Raw genomic sequence first — 16,068 nt, forward strand, 5'->3', positions numbered from 1 at the left:
CTTAATGGGCTCGGCTTGCCACATTGCATTGCCTAATAGTGTTTATCTACAAGCAGACCACGCCACGCCACACTCTGCCAGCATGTTGGGGTTTTGCACTAAAACTCCCCGGCCCGTATTCCTAAAAATATCAGGAGCGGTCCAGTCAGGAGCGGTACATGAAAGGATCCTGAATTACACTGGCTCTTGCCGACTTGGATTAAGGCCCGTCCGCAGGTCGACTACTGGTTCCCGAACACAAGTGTCAAATATTGGCTTGCGATGATTGGAGAGAGCAGAGTTTACATGAAGCCCAGCTGGCACAGAGCACGCTTTTCATGTACTGACTCTACAGCACTACAACACCATGGCCAGAATGGTGATACACATGAGACATGTGCAGTGACCACACATCTGTTACGCTTTGTTTGCATCTGCAACATGTGGAGAAGTTTTGTTTATAAATATGCCGGTTTTCTGTCAAGCACATGGCAGAGATACGTTTTCCATTTGTGATGAACCTCACAAAAGCCATTCTGATGTCAACAAAAAAAAAGAAAAACAATGCTATACACACCGTCAGCACTTTCTTTAACCCATTTTAGGCAAGCTTTTAGCTTTTTAGCTTTAGCTTTTTTAGGCTATTTTTGAAAAAAACTGTCATTTTCAAACAGACATTTTTAGAATCTGATCTCAGGTCAGAATGGTTTAAGGCCCTAAGAGGTGGCAGAGACTAGAGCACATGGCAGCTTTAAATAGGTCACTGGACCACTGCACGTGTCTTCAGTCGGTGGGGCTCTGGCCTGGAGGAAATGTGGCGCTTGATTGAAATAGCAGGAAAAACACGGATGGATCCAAGAGCTGAACTAGTCGTTTAAAAACAGACACTGGGAAAAGTACAAATAAACAAATCCCATGGGCAGGATGGAACAAATGTGGTGTTATTAGCAGCCAGACCCAGCATCCATTAACAGAGGTCTTGTGTGTGTGTATCACCAGTAGCAGGGCTTTAAGCTGAAAACACAAACAACGTGTGCTTCCTTACCAGAGAGACTGTCCAGCTGTTTGGTGAGGGCAGCCACAATGATGTCGTTCTCCACAATGTATGCCATCTCGTCCTGCAGGTTGTCCTTATCGAATGTAATCAGGGCATCGGAGCAGGCATCCCAAACCTAAATGAGAGGCCAATTATCCCTGTGGTCTACAACTCTATCCTTAAATGCACCCCTTTTCCCTAAATATAGCCAGCGCAAGGAGCACGGCTTCATGGAACTGAACACATCAAAGTCGTTTGGCCACGGTCAGGGGTTGGCGGTGCATACAACGAAGCACCAAGCTTAGATCTATGCCCTACAGCACTTCTGCTCCTCAGGCTGACCTTTGAGGTTCGGTGAAACAGGGTGAAATGGGAATTTGCGATATGAATTTCGTTGCCACATTTTCTTGGGGAAACAAATGATGAAAGATTTTAAACGGATCAAAGTTTCTTTCCTGCTGCAGTGTTTGTAAATATCAGCAGCCGACAAGAAATAATGTACATGGACTCAAGTTGTTCTCTAGCGATGCACTTTCACTGATACGGTCTATAATACATAAAAGAAAACCTTTACATTTGTAAACCATCACCATCGTCACCCCTTGAGTTTGGGTAGTATGTTTGAGGTGCCCATGTAAAACGTTTTTACTTATTGTCTTTATCATCATTCTAAAGCCGTTTCATTCCAAATTTGGCTGAAGTGTGTTATACTTCACTTTGAACCAAGGGGGGGGGGGGGGGGGGGGGGGATCTATCCTTGGCCCACTCCTTTTTCCCTCTACACCAAGGCCCTCATTTATCAATCGAGTGTAAAATCTGCCACAGATTCGAGTGCAGGTTTCGTAGTACACCCATGTCGCCAGGGCATTTATAAAGTGATCGCAAACAGCTGATCCTTCCTTAATTTCGTTCTGACGTTAATAAATGTGACGGCTGAAATCTATCTGGCAGTGGCACACCCTATGAAATCAAGCCTCGCCCTCGTTTTTGCGACATGAACAACTGCTATACGTCCTGGAAAGGAAAGGTAGCCTACTATGTTTACCCAGGGACAGGGTAACTGGACTAAGCTCAAGAAACCATGGTTACAGGAAAAAGAAAGTTTCTCCCGTGCCTAATTGCTGCCCGCCTCACCCCCCTCTCTCATACACACGCACACACAGACGCGCACACGTAACTTGCAAGCCCAACTAACTGGTGTGTTGTTAAATGAATAAAGAACGAACGAACAACTGCATGAATTAAATAAAGCTGTAGGTCTGTTTCTCCTCTCGCTTCGCTTCCCCCTTGCTGCCCGCCTCACCCCCCCCCCCCCCCCCCCGCACGCACGCACGCACATATCGCAATTTGCAAGCAACTGTCACTGTGTGTTGTTAGTTGTATATTAAATTATTTTTAATTGAATATACAAGATATATTAGTGAACAAAAACCTGAACCTGTGAACCATGAATTAAATAACAAATAGGCACACACACAGACACACTGCTGTTTTGCATAGGTGCTCCAGTGCTCCTCCTGTCCTGTTTGTCTGTACAGTCTATTTAGATTGCCTCGCAGTTGCTAGTCGCAGTGGCTGGGCAGTCAACTGTCAATATATGAATGTGCAGCTAAAACCGTAGCCCATGTGGCTGGCACTGGTGGAGTGGTGGTGGTGGGCTGGCTGGGTAGCCTATACCTATCTGCGATGCGGTTCCCACTTGCGCTGGCACGGTACATTTGGATTTCGAGCGACGCGTCAGGTTTATTAAACGAGGAGGAGATCGCACATACCGTAACTCCAGAAAGACATTGTAGATTAGGCTACAGTATATAGGCTACCCATGCATGTAGTTCAGCACTGCACTATAGCCTATACTTTCCAACGTCATGGAAATATTCCAGCACAGACAGCCCAAATCCTCGCATGTATGCGCTCATGCAAAACACTGTTTAAATGGCTTAAATCAAGCGCGATTTTAATTGTAAAGTTGGAAAGCTCCTACAAATTTCATATGACACAAAGACACATCTTGTAGGTCTATTCCTTTTTCTTTTTTTTTTTACATGTAGCCCATATACATACAGTTTTATATTAACATTTTAGGAGTGAATACATATGTTTCGATGCCTTTGGCAGCCTCTCAGCTGGTCAAACAATGCTGCTCCGCCGTTCTACGACAGAAAAACAAGTGAGGACAAAGCGTACGACAGCTCCCGACCAGACGTGAGTTTTGAACTTTGTCAAGTTCAATTTCAAGTTTAGGCGGAAATGGTAAATGCCGAAAATGTCGGTAATTTCGGCGTGCACCCATATTTTGGAGTACGCACGGTTGATAAATGAGGGCCCAAATCCCTTTACCGAAAATAGCTCGTTACAAGCTAACGATGCTCACATTGGGATGCATTGTGAGCTTGTAAATCTATTTTCATCTACGGTTTGCATATTATGACATTCCCAGAATAGGGATCGCTTGGCTTCAAGTGGTTAAGGTCTATAATACACATTTCTGAAGATGACTCAGTCTGCATGTCAATATTTACTCACAGGGGGTTAAGTTTCCCTAACATTAACACCACTAACATCACCACAATCACCCCCTATAGAATGAGCACTAGAAAAAGTTGTAGTTATAGGCAACTGTAATTTCATTCTCTAAGGCATCATTTAAGTTAAACACAAAGACGTGAAAGTGTTTGTGCACGATTAATCCTTTCTTGGGCCGTAACCATGGCGACAGACCCTATCATTCAGTAGTAATATGCTGCTGTGCTTTTTTTCTCCCAAGTTGCCATAAAGTGGGGGGATATGCCCTGCAGCAAACCGCTAATGGCACTGGAGTATGCAACTTGTGATAAGCGGTTGGGAAGAAAAGATTTAGTGAAACCAACCCCAAAATTATTTGCATTTTTTTTTAAACCTGCACAGTTAAAAGATATGACTTTTAAAAAGAACAAGGTCACGAGGTCCCTTGAGAGATTTAAAGGCCGTGCACAGTCTTGCAAAATTGCGACGTGGGAAAAAAACAAAAACCTAATGACCAAATCTCATTCTCCCTCATGTAGCCTTTCCAAACCATCATGCTCAGGGGACAATTAAGTGGGAAGAGTATTTTGTTGGGTGGAAGGGATCTTATTTAGAGCTGACCTCAGTGCATTCCGCTACTACAGTATGGCTGAGATTCACGAGCCGAGACAAACAAGCCGAAACAGCGGCAGTGCAGCGAAGGTATTATGGGAGAGGTATATCACCATAATCACCATAGAGCCCTTCATGATGACATCCTCCTAGGCCCTGAGAGTAACCCTGTGGTTAAGTTTTTGGTACACACTGACCACATCTTACGGGAGGGACGGAGCCTGCACCCGCAGCTGTAAAATGGGTTCACTTTGCTGCAGACAACCACTCTTCTACTAATCTTTCATCTCAGTCCCGTTTTTCACATGAATCTTCATAATTAGAAGACACAGTGAATGAGCACCCATTTGAAAACGTCAAGAGGATTTATTCTTCATAACGAACATGACTTTAATAAATAAACACTGATGCTGCGGCCAGTACTCCCAGTATGCCAGGGCAACTGGGGTTCTGTTTTTAAATCTACCTCGTGCCCTCGTGGGGTTTTGCGGCACACTGGAATCCACAAGGCCCTGTACATGCATAAATTGCACAGGAGAACAGAAGAAAATGTATGCTAGTCGACGCCACTGTGTGTACAACTTCTCAGAGCCAACAATTAAATGCAGCCCCAGAGAAATGGTACTGTGCTGCTTGTTCACTATAGTAGATGATTGAGGGAAAGTTAAGTGCCCATCCAAAACCCTCCTCCTGCAGTGCTCATTTGTTAAGGCGTGTTGATTTATGGAGGACAAAAATATGTCTGTGGCAGCATTAAATCTGACAGAGTGCAAGAGGAAGGACAAAGACTGTGCTTTGCATGACAAGGAAGAGGATTTCTGGAACATTCCTTTGTAAGAACCTGGCGTCATCAACTCATTTTGTGCTTGTGTCATTATTATTGGTGAATTATTCAAAAGGATTTTCACAAATTTTCTATCCTTTTTTTTTAATCTCTTTTTGCACGAATCTCTCAATTTTGTCCTGACATACCGTTTTGGTGCACTTTTGTTTTGTACAGCACTTTGGACTATGAATTTATGAAATACTTTTTTGCATCCTTAAACCTTAGTATGGACATTACTTTTACTCGATATCAGCGTGCTCGAATGTTTCTATATCTCAGATGCCTTCAACTTATGCACCCTTTGTATGGACTGTTTGACAAGAGCGCAAACTATTTCCTTATTTTCTTTACAGTTTTGATTGAAAACTTTATTAGTCAGAAATGTAAACAACACGTGGTACAGTCAGATATGAAGGCTAAAAGGATGAATAAAATATACATTAATATCCATAAAATATAATTATAATTTTTATAATAAGATATGAGTAAAAGTTCTCAGTTACTTTCTTTTTAGCCTTTGTTTTGTTTCCTAAATCATGTTAGATCATGACACCAGTAGTGTCACGGTCAATTTCCCACTGCGTTACACCAGGTGCCAAAAAACACAAAAAAGGTACAGTACCTGCATTTTCTGATAGGCCTTGCACCTCATGTTTGTGACATGATCCCATGCTCCAATACCTGTATTGGCGAGGACAGTGTTTTAGATATAAAATATTACCTGTCAAATTTGTAAACAAAAGTTTGAGTTGGGTGAATTTCAGCACAGGTCAGTGTAACTTGGCATCTGACATTTAGGCTACATTTGGCTATCCTGAATCATTACAGTATGTTCAGGGCGAGTCGGTCCTGGTTGGGACATAATTTTGACAGATCAGGCCCAATTGAACACACAGTAAAAGTCTGTGTGAGATTTGTCCATCAAAGCAGTTTGTTTGATTCCCCATCCGACTAATGTCTTTGTTGGGGTGTGTGTTCAACTGTAAAAGGCTGACAAGAAATTTGTGAAAGCCTGGTTACCCGGGCCTGCATTCAGTGATGCATGATGGCATATTGTAGCCGCTCATGTTTGTTTGTTTTATATAGCAAGTTAATTTGAGAATGGATTGGCAGATTGTCGTGAACCTAGGAGGGAATGGTCAGTACACTGTGACAAACGGGTGATTTATTTCTCTGTCAATTAGGTCAAAGGTCAAGGGCACAATAAAGGTCAAGGTCTGGCCAGTTACTGTTAAATTATCAATTGTAGTCTGATATAAATGTAGTGTTTTGGAAGCTGGATCAGTTTAATAAAAAAAAGGCCAAGAGAAATCCAAGGAAACAGATTATATCATGGACACCTGAAGCCAGACATGATCCCTGCTAAGCCTCCGGTGACTGGACAGCTACTGATCCCTGTCCTATTTTGTAAGAACTATTTAAACGTTTGCCACTAATGAGATTCATTAACTAAGTGTCTCTTTAATTGCTAACACTCTTACAAGGGAAAGTTTCATTGGCCAAGTAGATATGGCGCAGCAAAATAAATGCTGCGTCGGCCAGAAAACCGAAAACGCTTGACCCCACGGCAAGTGGAAGTGGTCTAAAAACCAGGAAGAGACTCCTGCCGCTCGCAGCATTTGGCATCTTCGTGGCGCTACAGTGTGTGTGCACTGACATAATAACGTGAAATTTGTACTAGGAATTTGAATTTGACTCCTCTGAGACTTTAACCAATCCTAATTATTACGCGCAGCAGTAGAGCAGCAGTTCCAGGGAGCGGTTAGAAGTTTAGTGTCTTGTTCAAAGACACTCTGGCATAATGCCAGGAAAGGGGATTGTACATTCCATTCCAATTCCTAAGCAACCACTCTACCCCCCTGCAGCCACTGCTGCTCAGAGCAAAGCAAACTAAACCATATTCATACAGTACTAGCTAACTACTAGCGGTACTACTGGGTATCCCACCATAAATACTAAATAGTAATATTTATAAACATATTTATAAAGCACAAGTCTAATTTCAATTGCAAGCATTGCATGTCTGTACACCGTACCGCTGAGGAGGGTGGCGGAGCCAGGACTGATGGAACTAACTCTGGTGCTGTAGTTTTCAGGGACACTGTCCATCACTTTCTTGTTGCCTGCTTCGAGCAGCAAAATCTTCTTCCCCTCCAAATTGGGATCCATACCTGTCAACAGTCACAGTGACATAATGAGCAAATGGGCGTGACTTGTCTTGTACTTATCTTTCATTAAATATTGTGGTTTTACATGCATCATACCATAGTTTAATTCAGACATACCTGTGGCTCCAGCTAGTGTCATCACTGTCATGATATGACCCCCACAGCATGTAGGAATGGAGGGATGCACCCGACACCATGGTGTCATATCATGACAGTGATGACACTATAGCTGTTGTTTTCCTCACATAATTTAATGATGATCATTATAGTGGTTTATCACCTATAGTTATTAGTTATGTATTATTATCATTTTAATTGTTACTTAAATGTGTAAATAGGGGGCTGCAGAACCACAAGGTACGTGAACATATGGCAGTGTTGTTGTTGCTGACTGGCAGGTTTATATTACAGCAAATGTGCAATCAGTCCTTCACTCGATCGAAGCAAGCTATATAGGGCAATGGGCATCAAGTACTTACCTAAACAACAAGCCATGGCGGACCCCACCATCCCTCCTCCGGATATAACAACATCATATACATCACTCTGGTCATTATTCTGTGTGCTCAGTCCCCGACTAATGCTTTTTACAGTAGATGAGTGCTTCGCCCCATTCATGTAACACCGGCTAAATCCATTTAAAGCCAGCGTCGCCTTTGCGAAACTATGCATTGTACTTGTTCCACTGTGCACTCACTGCACACCTCACCGGCTGTTCTCGATCCACTGTTCAACGTTTACCCTTGAAATGCGTCCGACTCCTTATTAATGTATCAGTTATAATCCAGCCATGTTGTTGACATTCACAATTTCACATCACATGCATAAACGCGACCCCGTTTTAAAGCTGGAGGAAATACTTCCTGTTGTTGTCCACTGGAATAAGGTACTTTTATTACCGCATATATTTTTCCTTTCAGCACCAGGGCGTCTGCTTACGTCTGCCTTTAATTCGGACAAGGTTCCTGCCTTCCATACATTTACAAGAAAAAAACTACCTCATTTCATCCAATGAGGAAAATAATGGCAGTGGCACCCAGGCCAGCAATACTCCATTTGTCCACATACAGCGCTAATGGCACCACTTACCCGACATTGCACAAACGAAAGAGAACTTTACATCTTGCACTTTAACTTATCGTATTAAGGGCTTGAGACAGTCATTATTTTACAAGTTACACCATAACCGAGATAGGGTGGTTTGGAAATTCGAGTAGGATTCACGAAAGTGGAAAAAGTCAGAACGCAATGGACTATTTTTATTTACTTGTGCACTGCAGGTTTGTATAGGCTATTTATCACATTGAGAGTCAGTTTTGCGTTTGGTTTTGTTCATGCTATCTTGTATTTTGTGTGTTTTACGAGTTTGTTTAAGTATGTATGGAAACTATACCATACATTTCCCCCCCGATAACACAATTCCTATCATTGTGAAAGTGTAGGCTTGCTTGGTTGCCATGGTAACATGTCATGAACTACAAACATGCGCTTCAAATTGTGAGAGGGGAATGATTAATAGGCTATTGATGAAGTTTCATTGCGCAATGTGCAGTAAGTCTACACGATGGAGAAATAAAATATGCTTGCATGCAGGCATGAACATGTTTTTTTTATCTGCGTTTAATTATATTACATTTATATTGACCCTATTTTGTGTATTGATCTTCCAGTTCTGGCATTCAGAACTAAAATAAATACAGTATGTCAGACTTGGAAGCCTTGCTAGTGGATGGCCTTGGATCAGAAGCAGAACATACGTTTGAGAGCCGTCTCCGGGCCCTGAAGGATGCCCACAGGAAGCAGCTGCAGGAGGCAGAGAGGAGACAGAGAGAAGATCTGGACAGAAGGATTCAATTGAACTCTCTGCTCTCAACAGACATTAACGGAAAGCCCAGTAATGAAAGACATTCGATTAGGTATATTGTGCAGTTTCCCTCAATTATCTGTTGTGTTCATAATGTTCATAATGTCAAATCCGTTTTACACATAACTATTTTATCATTGTATTTCCATATAGTCATTCAGGCCCAGGCCGGTCCAGTTCTACACGTGCCCTGAACTCAGACAAGGAAACATCACAGCAGGTCACCAGACAATCAGAGAGGCACGTATCGAAATCGCTGTCAAATGTCTCCCGAAAATGTGATAATAAGACAATACCAAAGCACGCCCCATCAAACACACTGCTGGAGGACAAGGCAGAGTGTCAGAAGCAGTTCCGTGCGGTTCCCGTCCCCAGCCATGTGAGTCTGCCCCTGTACGAAGACATGCTGCGTTTAAGAGAGGAGGAGAGGAAACAAGGCCATGAGGAGAGGAGAAACTTCCTCCTCTCCTCACAAAAACCTTTCAGCTTCCTGGAGAGAGAGAAAGAAAAGGTAGACAAGTTAACTGAAATGTTAAATCAAACTGCACAAAATCACAAAAACAAAGCTGCTGTTGCAAGAAAGTCTCTTCCCAAAGAAACTGAGAAACCAGAAGTCTCTGAACCTCTGAAAGGTGAGGTGTGTGTGTGTGTGTGTGTGTGTGTGTGTGTGTGTGTGTGTGTGTGTGTGTGTGTGTGTGTGTGTGTGTGTGTGTGTGTGTGTGTGTGTGTGTGTGTGTGTGTGTGTGTGTGTGTTTGTGTGTGTGTGCGTGCGTCTGGCAATCCTGGCAGATGGGCAGTCTGGGGCCACAGCTGAGCTGAAACAAAGCGAAAAATTAATACAAAAAATACATAATGGTGTCTTTGGGCCGGTGAAGACCACAAATGCCAAGGCCGATTTTCTGTGCCAGTCGATTTTCTGTGCCAGTCTGTCTGTCTGTCTGTCTGTCTGTGTGTGTGTGTGTGTGTGTGTGTGTGTGTGTGTGTGTGTGTGTGTGTGTGTGTGTGTGTGTGTGTGTGTGTGTGTGTGTGTGTGTGTGTGTGTGAGAGATAGAATGGAAAACATTTGGTATGAATTTAACATCTATCTAGCGTTATTTAAATAAAATACAGTGTCACAGAATATGTTCTGTTAATATAATCAATACACACAGTACTGTATACATTCTATCATTCTACACCATACAGCTGACACTTCTTCCATCTGAATGTGGTGTTTTTTCCTAGAGGAACTTTGCAGAAAGGTTCACACTCAGACAACGGCACAGGAGACCTTGAGAAACGGCAAAGCTCCTGTACAGAATAATAATTCCCCTGGGGACCCTGAACCTCGCAGTGCCCTGCGTACAAAAAAAGAGATGTTGGCCTTCCTGGATGAGAAGCCTAGTTTCCATCCAAAGATCAACCCTCTTGTCCCTGACTTCAGCAGGCTGCACAAGACCTTTCAGACCCATGCTATGAGAAGGATGGAGAGGAAAGATGCAACGAGGTGTAAACCATTCCAACTGCTAACCTCAACTCTCCCCTCGAGACAAAGTAGGATGAGCCCAGAAAACTCACAGGTAGACCATTACCATCCTTTAATTATAACTAAGGATGGGAGTTATCGCGTTATCGATTAAGTTTAGATCTGAGAATCTTAATTTCCCTCAATGTCTAACAAAAATCTACACTTTGCTGATATACAGAAAGAATACAAAAGGCATATATTCCTAAATCAAATATTTATTTGACCATTTGCGATACAGGGCCATTGGGCCAAGAAATGGCATCTTTGTATGAGGAATAAAATGAAATGAAAAGGGCACGGTCTTGTCTGTCAGGTGGGGGGGACCTTTTTTTCTTGCCCACATGTGTGTTCCTCGGTCGCGTGCACAGAAAACCACCCAATGATAGAACCGCAGAATTTTCGATTAAGAATTAACCGTTTAAGTGTAATTGATTAATTTCTTAACGATTAACATCCCTAATTATAACATGTGTTTACCTTTATTGAGATAGTAGAAAGATAGGAAAGTGAGGGAAGATCTCCAGACAGAATTGAACCGTAAATCTTCCGGTGAGCCTCTGGCATGGTGCAGACCCAGGATTTTGTTCAGTATTTCAAAGCTGCCAACAGAAGTTCAATAATTTTGTGATTTGCAAAGTTGTTAATGTTGACTTTATTTTCAAATTGAACAAAGATTTCAGTTGGGTCACTTTTCAGACAAGATTTGCTAGTTGTAGTATATTTTCAATTTAGAAATGTTATAAAAAATAAATACCAGTTTCATACTCTACTCTACTAGTATAGAGCTTTTGGTATCCCTGCATAAAAACGAAATATTGTTGCCTGCAACCAAAATAAATCTTATAAATCATATTCTGTCTTAGACTTGGAGGCAGAAGACAGACAGAGTTGAGAGACCCTCTTTTCCACTGGTGCTGAGATCACAAGTTAAGAAAAAAACAAAATGACATGAAAGAGGCAATTCAATGACTAAATAGAAAACAAAGTCACAAAATCACATCTCATAGGAGCTCATCCATAAAAATCTTTTTTAAATAGGCGCAATTAAGGTTAACCAGAGTTGATATACAGTACCACTACCAGACTGAAAAGGTCCAAGGGGAACAAGGGAAAGGTGCTTGACCCCATAGATTATTCCAGGTACAGTATGTCCCGCATACTGTACAGGTCTATGGAGACACACACAACCTCAAGCATTAGACAGTCCTCCTGGGACTGTGTGGTAGGTACAGTAGGCTCCAATATTCCAATGTGAAAGGGCATTTAAGTAGGGGGGGGTGAAATCCCGCTTTGTAAATAAATAAGAACCAATGCTGATCTCTTTAGATAGCAATGGAGGACCAGCCAACCTTGTTTTTGAGGATGCAATGGTGGGTACTGTAACTATCGCCTGTTATAAATCTGCAAGCTGAGTGATAAACCGAATCTAATGGTTTTAAGTGTGGTAGCAAATTAATTTCTGTAAATTATGTCCCCGTAATCCAAAGCAGAAAGGAAAAGCGCCCTGATCCGTTAAGGATAGAAGGAACCATGCAGCCTCTGCAGCTTTTTAATTATATCTCTTTGCAAAGATGCAGTTTGTGAGTTCCTGTTGTTATATCTATAATAAACATGGCCGATATCCATATCTGTAATAATCAAAAGATTTTTGTTATTTTCCTTTCCATTAGGAACCAGCATCGTTGTCCAGCTTTTTAAAGAGAAGTCATTCATTTGGGGGCTTAACCTCACTGTCCACTGACACACTTCCCACGTACATCACAGATGCTGCAAGACAGCGCTGCATGGCCATCAGGTGAAGCTCACTGTGTTGGCAATATATATAATAAAATTGCAATCTATCTCAACCACATGAACCCTAGCATCCTTATTTTGGGCATGTCATTATAATAGGCAATGAGAACTGCGTGCATGTCTAAAATCCTTTTTTCCTCTTGTGCAGGAACTCCATGGAGCTGAGGGACAGTAAGAAACAAGAGAGTGAAGAGTGGATGAGAAGGTACCAAACGAGGTCTCAAGCCATGACAAAAGCAGTTGCCACCCGTGCACAAGTCATGGACCCACATAGCAGCTTGAAAGAGGTGTATCACGAAAAACTAAAACAGAATCGGTAAGTGCCGTAAGAAAGGCTGTGTTTAATATATTTTGCGATGTGGCATCTCAAACTTGATAAGAGATTGGGATATTCTATATTTGCAATATATTTATATATCTGCTGCTCAGTGTTGTATTTACTTGCACAAGAGACTGTGGTATTGCCCAGGCCGTAGCGTAACGGTCTGGGCACCGGACTGGTAATCCAGTCGCAGTGTGCCGCGGGTTCGACTCCCGGACCCGACACGGCCTTTACTGCATGTCATCCCCCCATCTCTCTCCCGTTTCCTGTCAGCCTACTGTCTGTCCCTTCAAAAATCAATAAAAGGCGTAAGCCGCAAAAAAAAAATATTAAAAAAAAAAAAGAGACTGTGGTATTCTATATACCTGTTGTTGATATACACATAACAACAGCCACACACTTGTGTGTAATCTTCTCTTTGACTGTCAGAGAGGCTGACCAACAAAGGATGAGAGATTATGAAAGAGAACTGCGTGACATGAAAACACGAGTCAGTGTACGCCCATTTCTGTTTGAACAGATGAAGCAGGTAAACGCAATACATTTAATTGAAAAATTAATTGCATCAGAAAACGGTATCTTTCCCAGTTGCATTATTTTTTACCTCTTATTTCCAGAGAAAGGCCAAGGCTCATGCAGAGCAGACGTACAGGAACAAACTGAAAGAAGCCGGGTTGTGTGAGCATTTTGTAGAAGCAAATGGCACTGCGGCTGAATTAACACAGATGACATACATATCATCATCTGAGGATGAGAAAGATGAAGACACCATTGAAAATAGCACTCAGATAAGGTATGCAACATGGGTATTTCTTCCATAATAGCACTTGTCTTCGAGTTTTGACCATACAATCATGTAATTCCACTGTATCTGGTGACCGTATGAATAGAACCGGTGCTGGAAAGCCAAAGCCTGCATGTGGTTTAGTCATAATGTTACATTACATAATGCTGTGATTCGGCCTCAGAACCTTTGGACGAGAAAAGGCAAAAAGTGTAGCCAAGTAAAAGTTTCATGTAATTACTATATAGGCATTTTCTAACCCAACATGTCTGATTTAGGGAAGAAAATGTAGACGACGGAGAGAAAATTGAAGAGGTAGAAGAAACGAGCGTGAAATCCAACGGGTACAAAAAAACGAGATGATCAAAAAGTTCCAGGCGGCATGGATTGTCTTGTGGTCTTTCTGGTTGAGAACAGTGCTGTCCTCAAAAATAATTCATGTCAAGGCTAACTATGTGCAAAGAGGCAGTTGATAGTTTCAGATGTGTAACTATGAATTATGAAATTGCCATGCATCTGCATTTTCAGACAAATGTTAACACAAAGTCTTAAAGGACAACTTTAGTTTTTTTCAACCAAGGTTCATGTTTTAGGTTGTTATTACAGAAAGTAAAAGATGAGTGTTAATTTTGTTTCATTTGCTGCTTTCTTTCGTTTTAGGGATTTTAGCTGTTTTTGATAGGGGGCATTCGAGCATGGGGCTAAATATGTATTATTTTACAACATTTTCTAGCGATTTTCTTTTTAATTATTTAATATAGTCCTACTAGACCCCAAGAAATTACATCAGGCCACAAAAGATCACGAGATCTACTGAATGTGTCATGTGACATATTTTTTTTCAGACCGTTACGCCACGGCCTGGGCGTCATGTGACATATTGAGCCTATGACACAGTGTGGCTTCACCCCAGTAGGCTACCTTCACATTCAGTAGATCCTGTGATCTTTTGTGGCAGATGTAATTTCTTGGGGTCTAGTAGGACTATAGTAAATAATAAAAAAAGAAATCGCCATCATATTGTGTAAAAAAATACATATTTAGCCCCATGCTCGAATGCCCCCGCCCCCCTGTCAAAAACAGCTAAAATCCCTAAAATGAAAGGAAGCAGCGAATGAAAAGATATGAACACTCATCTTTTACTTTCTCTAGTAACAACCTAAAACATGAACCTTGGTTGAAAAAACTAAAGTTGTCCTTTAAGGCTGAGAAAATTAAATCAACATGCATAGAACTCCATAGAACTCCATAAGTACGTCTTTTACATACATATTTTAGTGGAAGGGAATTATGCTTGAAGTTTACAAATGAAAATATTTGGCTGTATGATATTCTATCCTCATTAAAATATTATTAAAGAAAATCAAAGGCTAGGGTTTTTAATAATATGAGAGTTTTACTTCAGAGCATGATGAACATTTCATTTGCCAGAAAATAGTTCAAAACAAATTGAGACTAATTTACCCTACTTTGTCAGTTTGTTTTATTCTATTCTAAAACAAGACATCTCTGATGGACGTATAAACGTCATGCTAATCATATACCACTTATTTATGCTTAAGTATTAAAACTGCCACTCTGGTCAGCTGGCCCTTTCTTTTAGTTCTGTTTGAATAATCATAACAAATAATTAGTCAATGGACAGGTCCTGTGAGGACAGGAAACATCTGAAATGGACATTTCTCGGATGCTTTGGTCAAACTAAAGTCCCTAGTTATTTCTGGAACCACACTGCCACTTAAACAAATAGCCCTTACCGGTCATGTCTGTCACAAAGGCAAGTTCAGTGCTCTGCCAGTCTGCTCCAAGCCTAAACTCCCACATCAAATGGCCTTTTACATTTGCAATCCTCTGTGAGCATGTACTGAAGTAGCGAACTGCCTGGAATTCCAAGGATATATATTTCTTACAAAACCAGATGGAAATGTCTGAACATGTAGATCGTAAAAATCATATTATGGTTGCGGTCTTAAGGTCTTTCAGTTATAGAATACATTAAATAAATGCAGTATATTGTTAATAAACTTTACTGTTTATTATCAGTACATAATTCCTACTATATGCACATATTTGTGTCTATATTTATACCTAGATCTACATGCCTACAGTATACTGTACATGTAGTATGTACGCATTGATCCTTTTTACAGTTAATACACCTATTTTATAATATACATTGTATACATAATGCATACATTATATTTATGTCCGGTCAGTCCAAGTGCAGATGGCCAGATCAGTCCCTACGTCTATTTAGGCCGTTTATTATTGGTGATACATGTAGAATGCACCTAATACAGATCCCTCTACTTCTACTTACTGGTGGCCTATGCTATGCACGCTTGACCAGCCCAGGCACAGAGGGCTATTATACTGTCTTTTATTGAGGGGCCAGGTCTGAAGGGCCTATGGTCCCTCATTGTATTTGTATGTTTTTTGAGCGGTGCTAGCCGCTCCCAAGAACAGCCGTGTGTGTATGTCTGTCTGTCTGTTTGAGCACAGAATGTGTTTGTAGCACAACCTACTGCAGATTCCACTGCAGATTCACATTGAGCAGTCAGCTAATTGGGGTTGCATGGGTCACACACACACACACACACACACACACACACACACACACACACACACACACACACACACACACACCAGGAAGGAGGGGTAATTACAACCC

The 16,068-nt window shown here is 41.5% G+C and overlaps 2 protein-coding genes across 3 annotated transcripts in view; one reads left to right on the forward strand and one right to left on the reverse strand.

Annotated features, from left to right (window-relative positions):
- Positions 1–8,007, reverse strand: part of coq6 (coenzyme Q6 monooxygenase) — an 18,473-nt gene extending 10,466 nt beyond the window's left edge. For both annotated transcript variants that reach the window (XM_083792678.1, XM_083792677.1), the window contains exons 1-4: positions 7,606–8,007; positions 6,995–7,129; positions 5,581–5,639; positions 1,025–1,151 (exon numbers count right to left, since the gene is read on the reverse strand). In XM_083792678.1, coding sequence (XP_083648804.1) covers positions 1,025–1,151; positions 5,581–5,639; positions 6,995–7,129; positions 7,606–7,798 — 514 coding nt within the window. In that variant the 5' untranslated portion in view covers positions 7,799–8,007. The remainder of the gene's footprint in view (positions 1–1,024; positions 1,152–5,580; positions 5,640–6,994; positions 7,130–7,605) is intronic.
- Positions 8,008–8,247: 240 nt separating this feature from the next.
- Positions 8,248–13,937, forward strand: fam161b (FAM161 centrosomal protein B). Its single transcript, XM_083792140.1, has 9 exons — positions 8,248–8,406; positions 8,797–9,042; positions 9,144–9,622; positions 10,215–10,549; positions 12,168–12,292; positions 12,440–12,607; positions 13,043–13,142; positions 13,231–13,406; positions 13,676–13,937. The coding sequence occupies exons 2-9, from the start codon at positions 8,828–8,830 to the stop codon at positions 13,758–13,760; spliced, it is 1,683 nt and encodes a 560-aa protein (XP_083648266.1). The 5' UTR covers positions 8,248–8,406; positions 8,797–8,827; the 3' UTR covers positions 13,761–13,937.
- Positions 13,938–16,068: the final 2,131 nt, after the last annotated feature.

This window comes from Protomyctophum parallelum (assembly GCF_964188405.1).
Source record: "Protomyctophum parallelum genome assembly, chromosome: 20".
Taxonomy (NCBI): domain Eukaryota; kingdom Metazoa; phylum Chordata; class Actinopteri; order Myctophiformes; family Myctophidae; genus Protomyctophum; species Protomyctophum parallelum.

What these genes read in the sequence shown, in the direction of transcription:
- fam161b (XM_083792140.1), top strand. Translation starts at nt 8,828, where the DNA reads ATGTCAGACTTGGAAGCCTTGCTAGTGGATGGCCTTGGATCAGAAGCA. An exon ending in AGTCTCTGAACCTCTGAAAG is followed by an intron (nt 9,623 to 10,214) that starts GTGAGGTGTGTG and finishes GTTTTTTCCTAG; the next exon opens with AGGAACTTTGCAGAAAGGTT. An exon ending in CAGCGCTGCATGGCCATCAG is followed by an intron (nt 12,293 to 12,439) that starts GTGAAGCTCACT and finishes CCTCTTGTGCAG; the next exon opens with GAACTCCATGGAGCTGAGGG.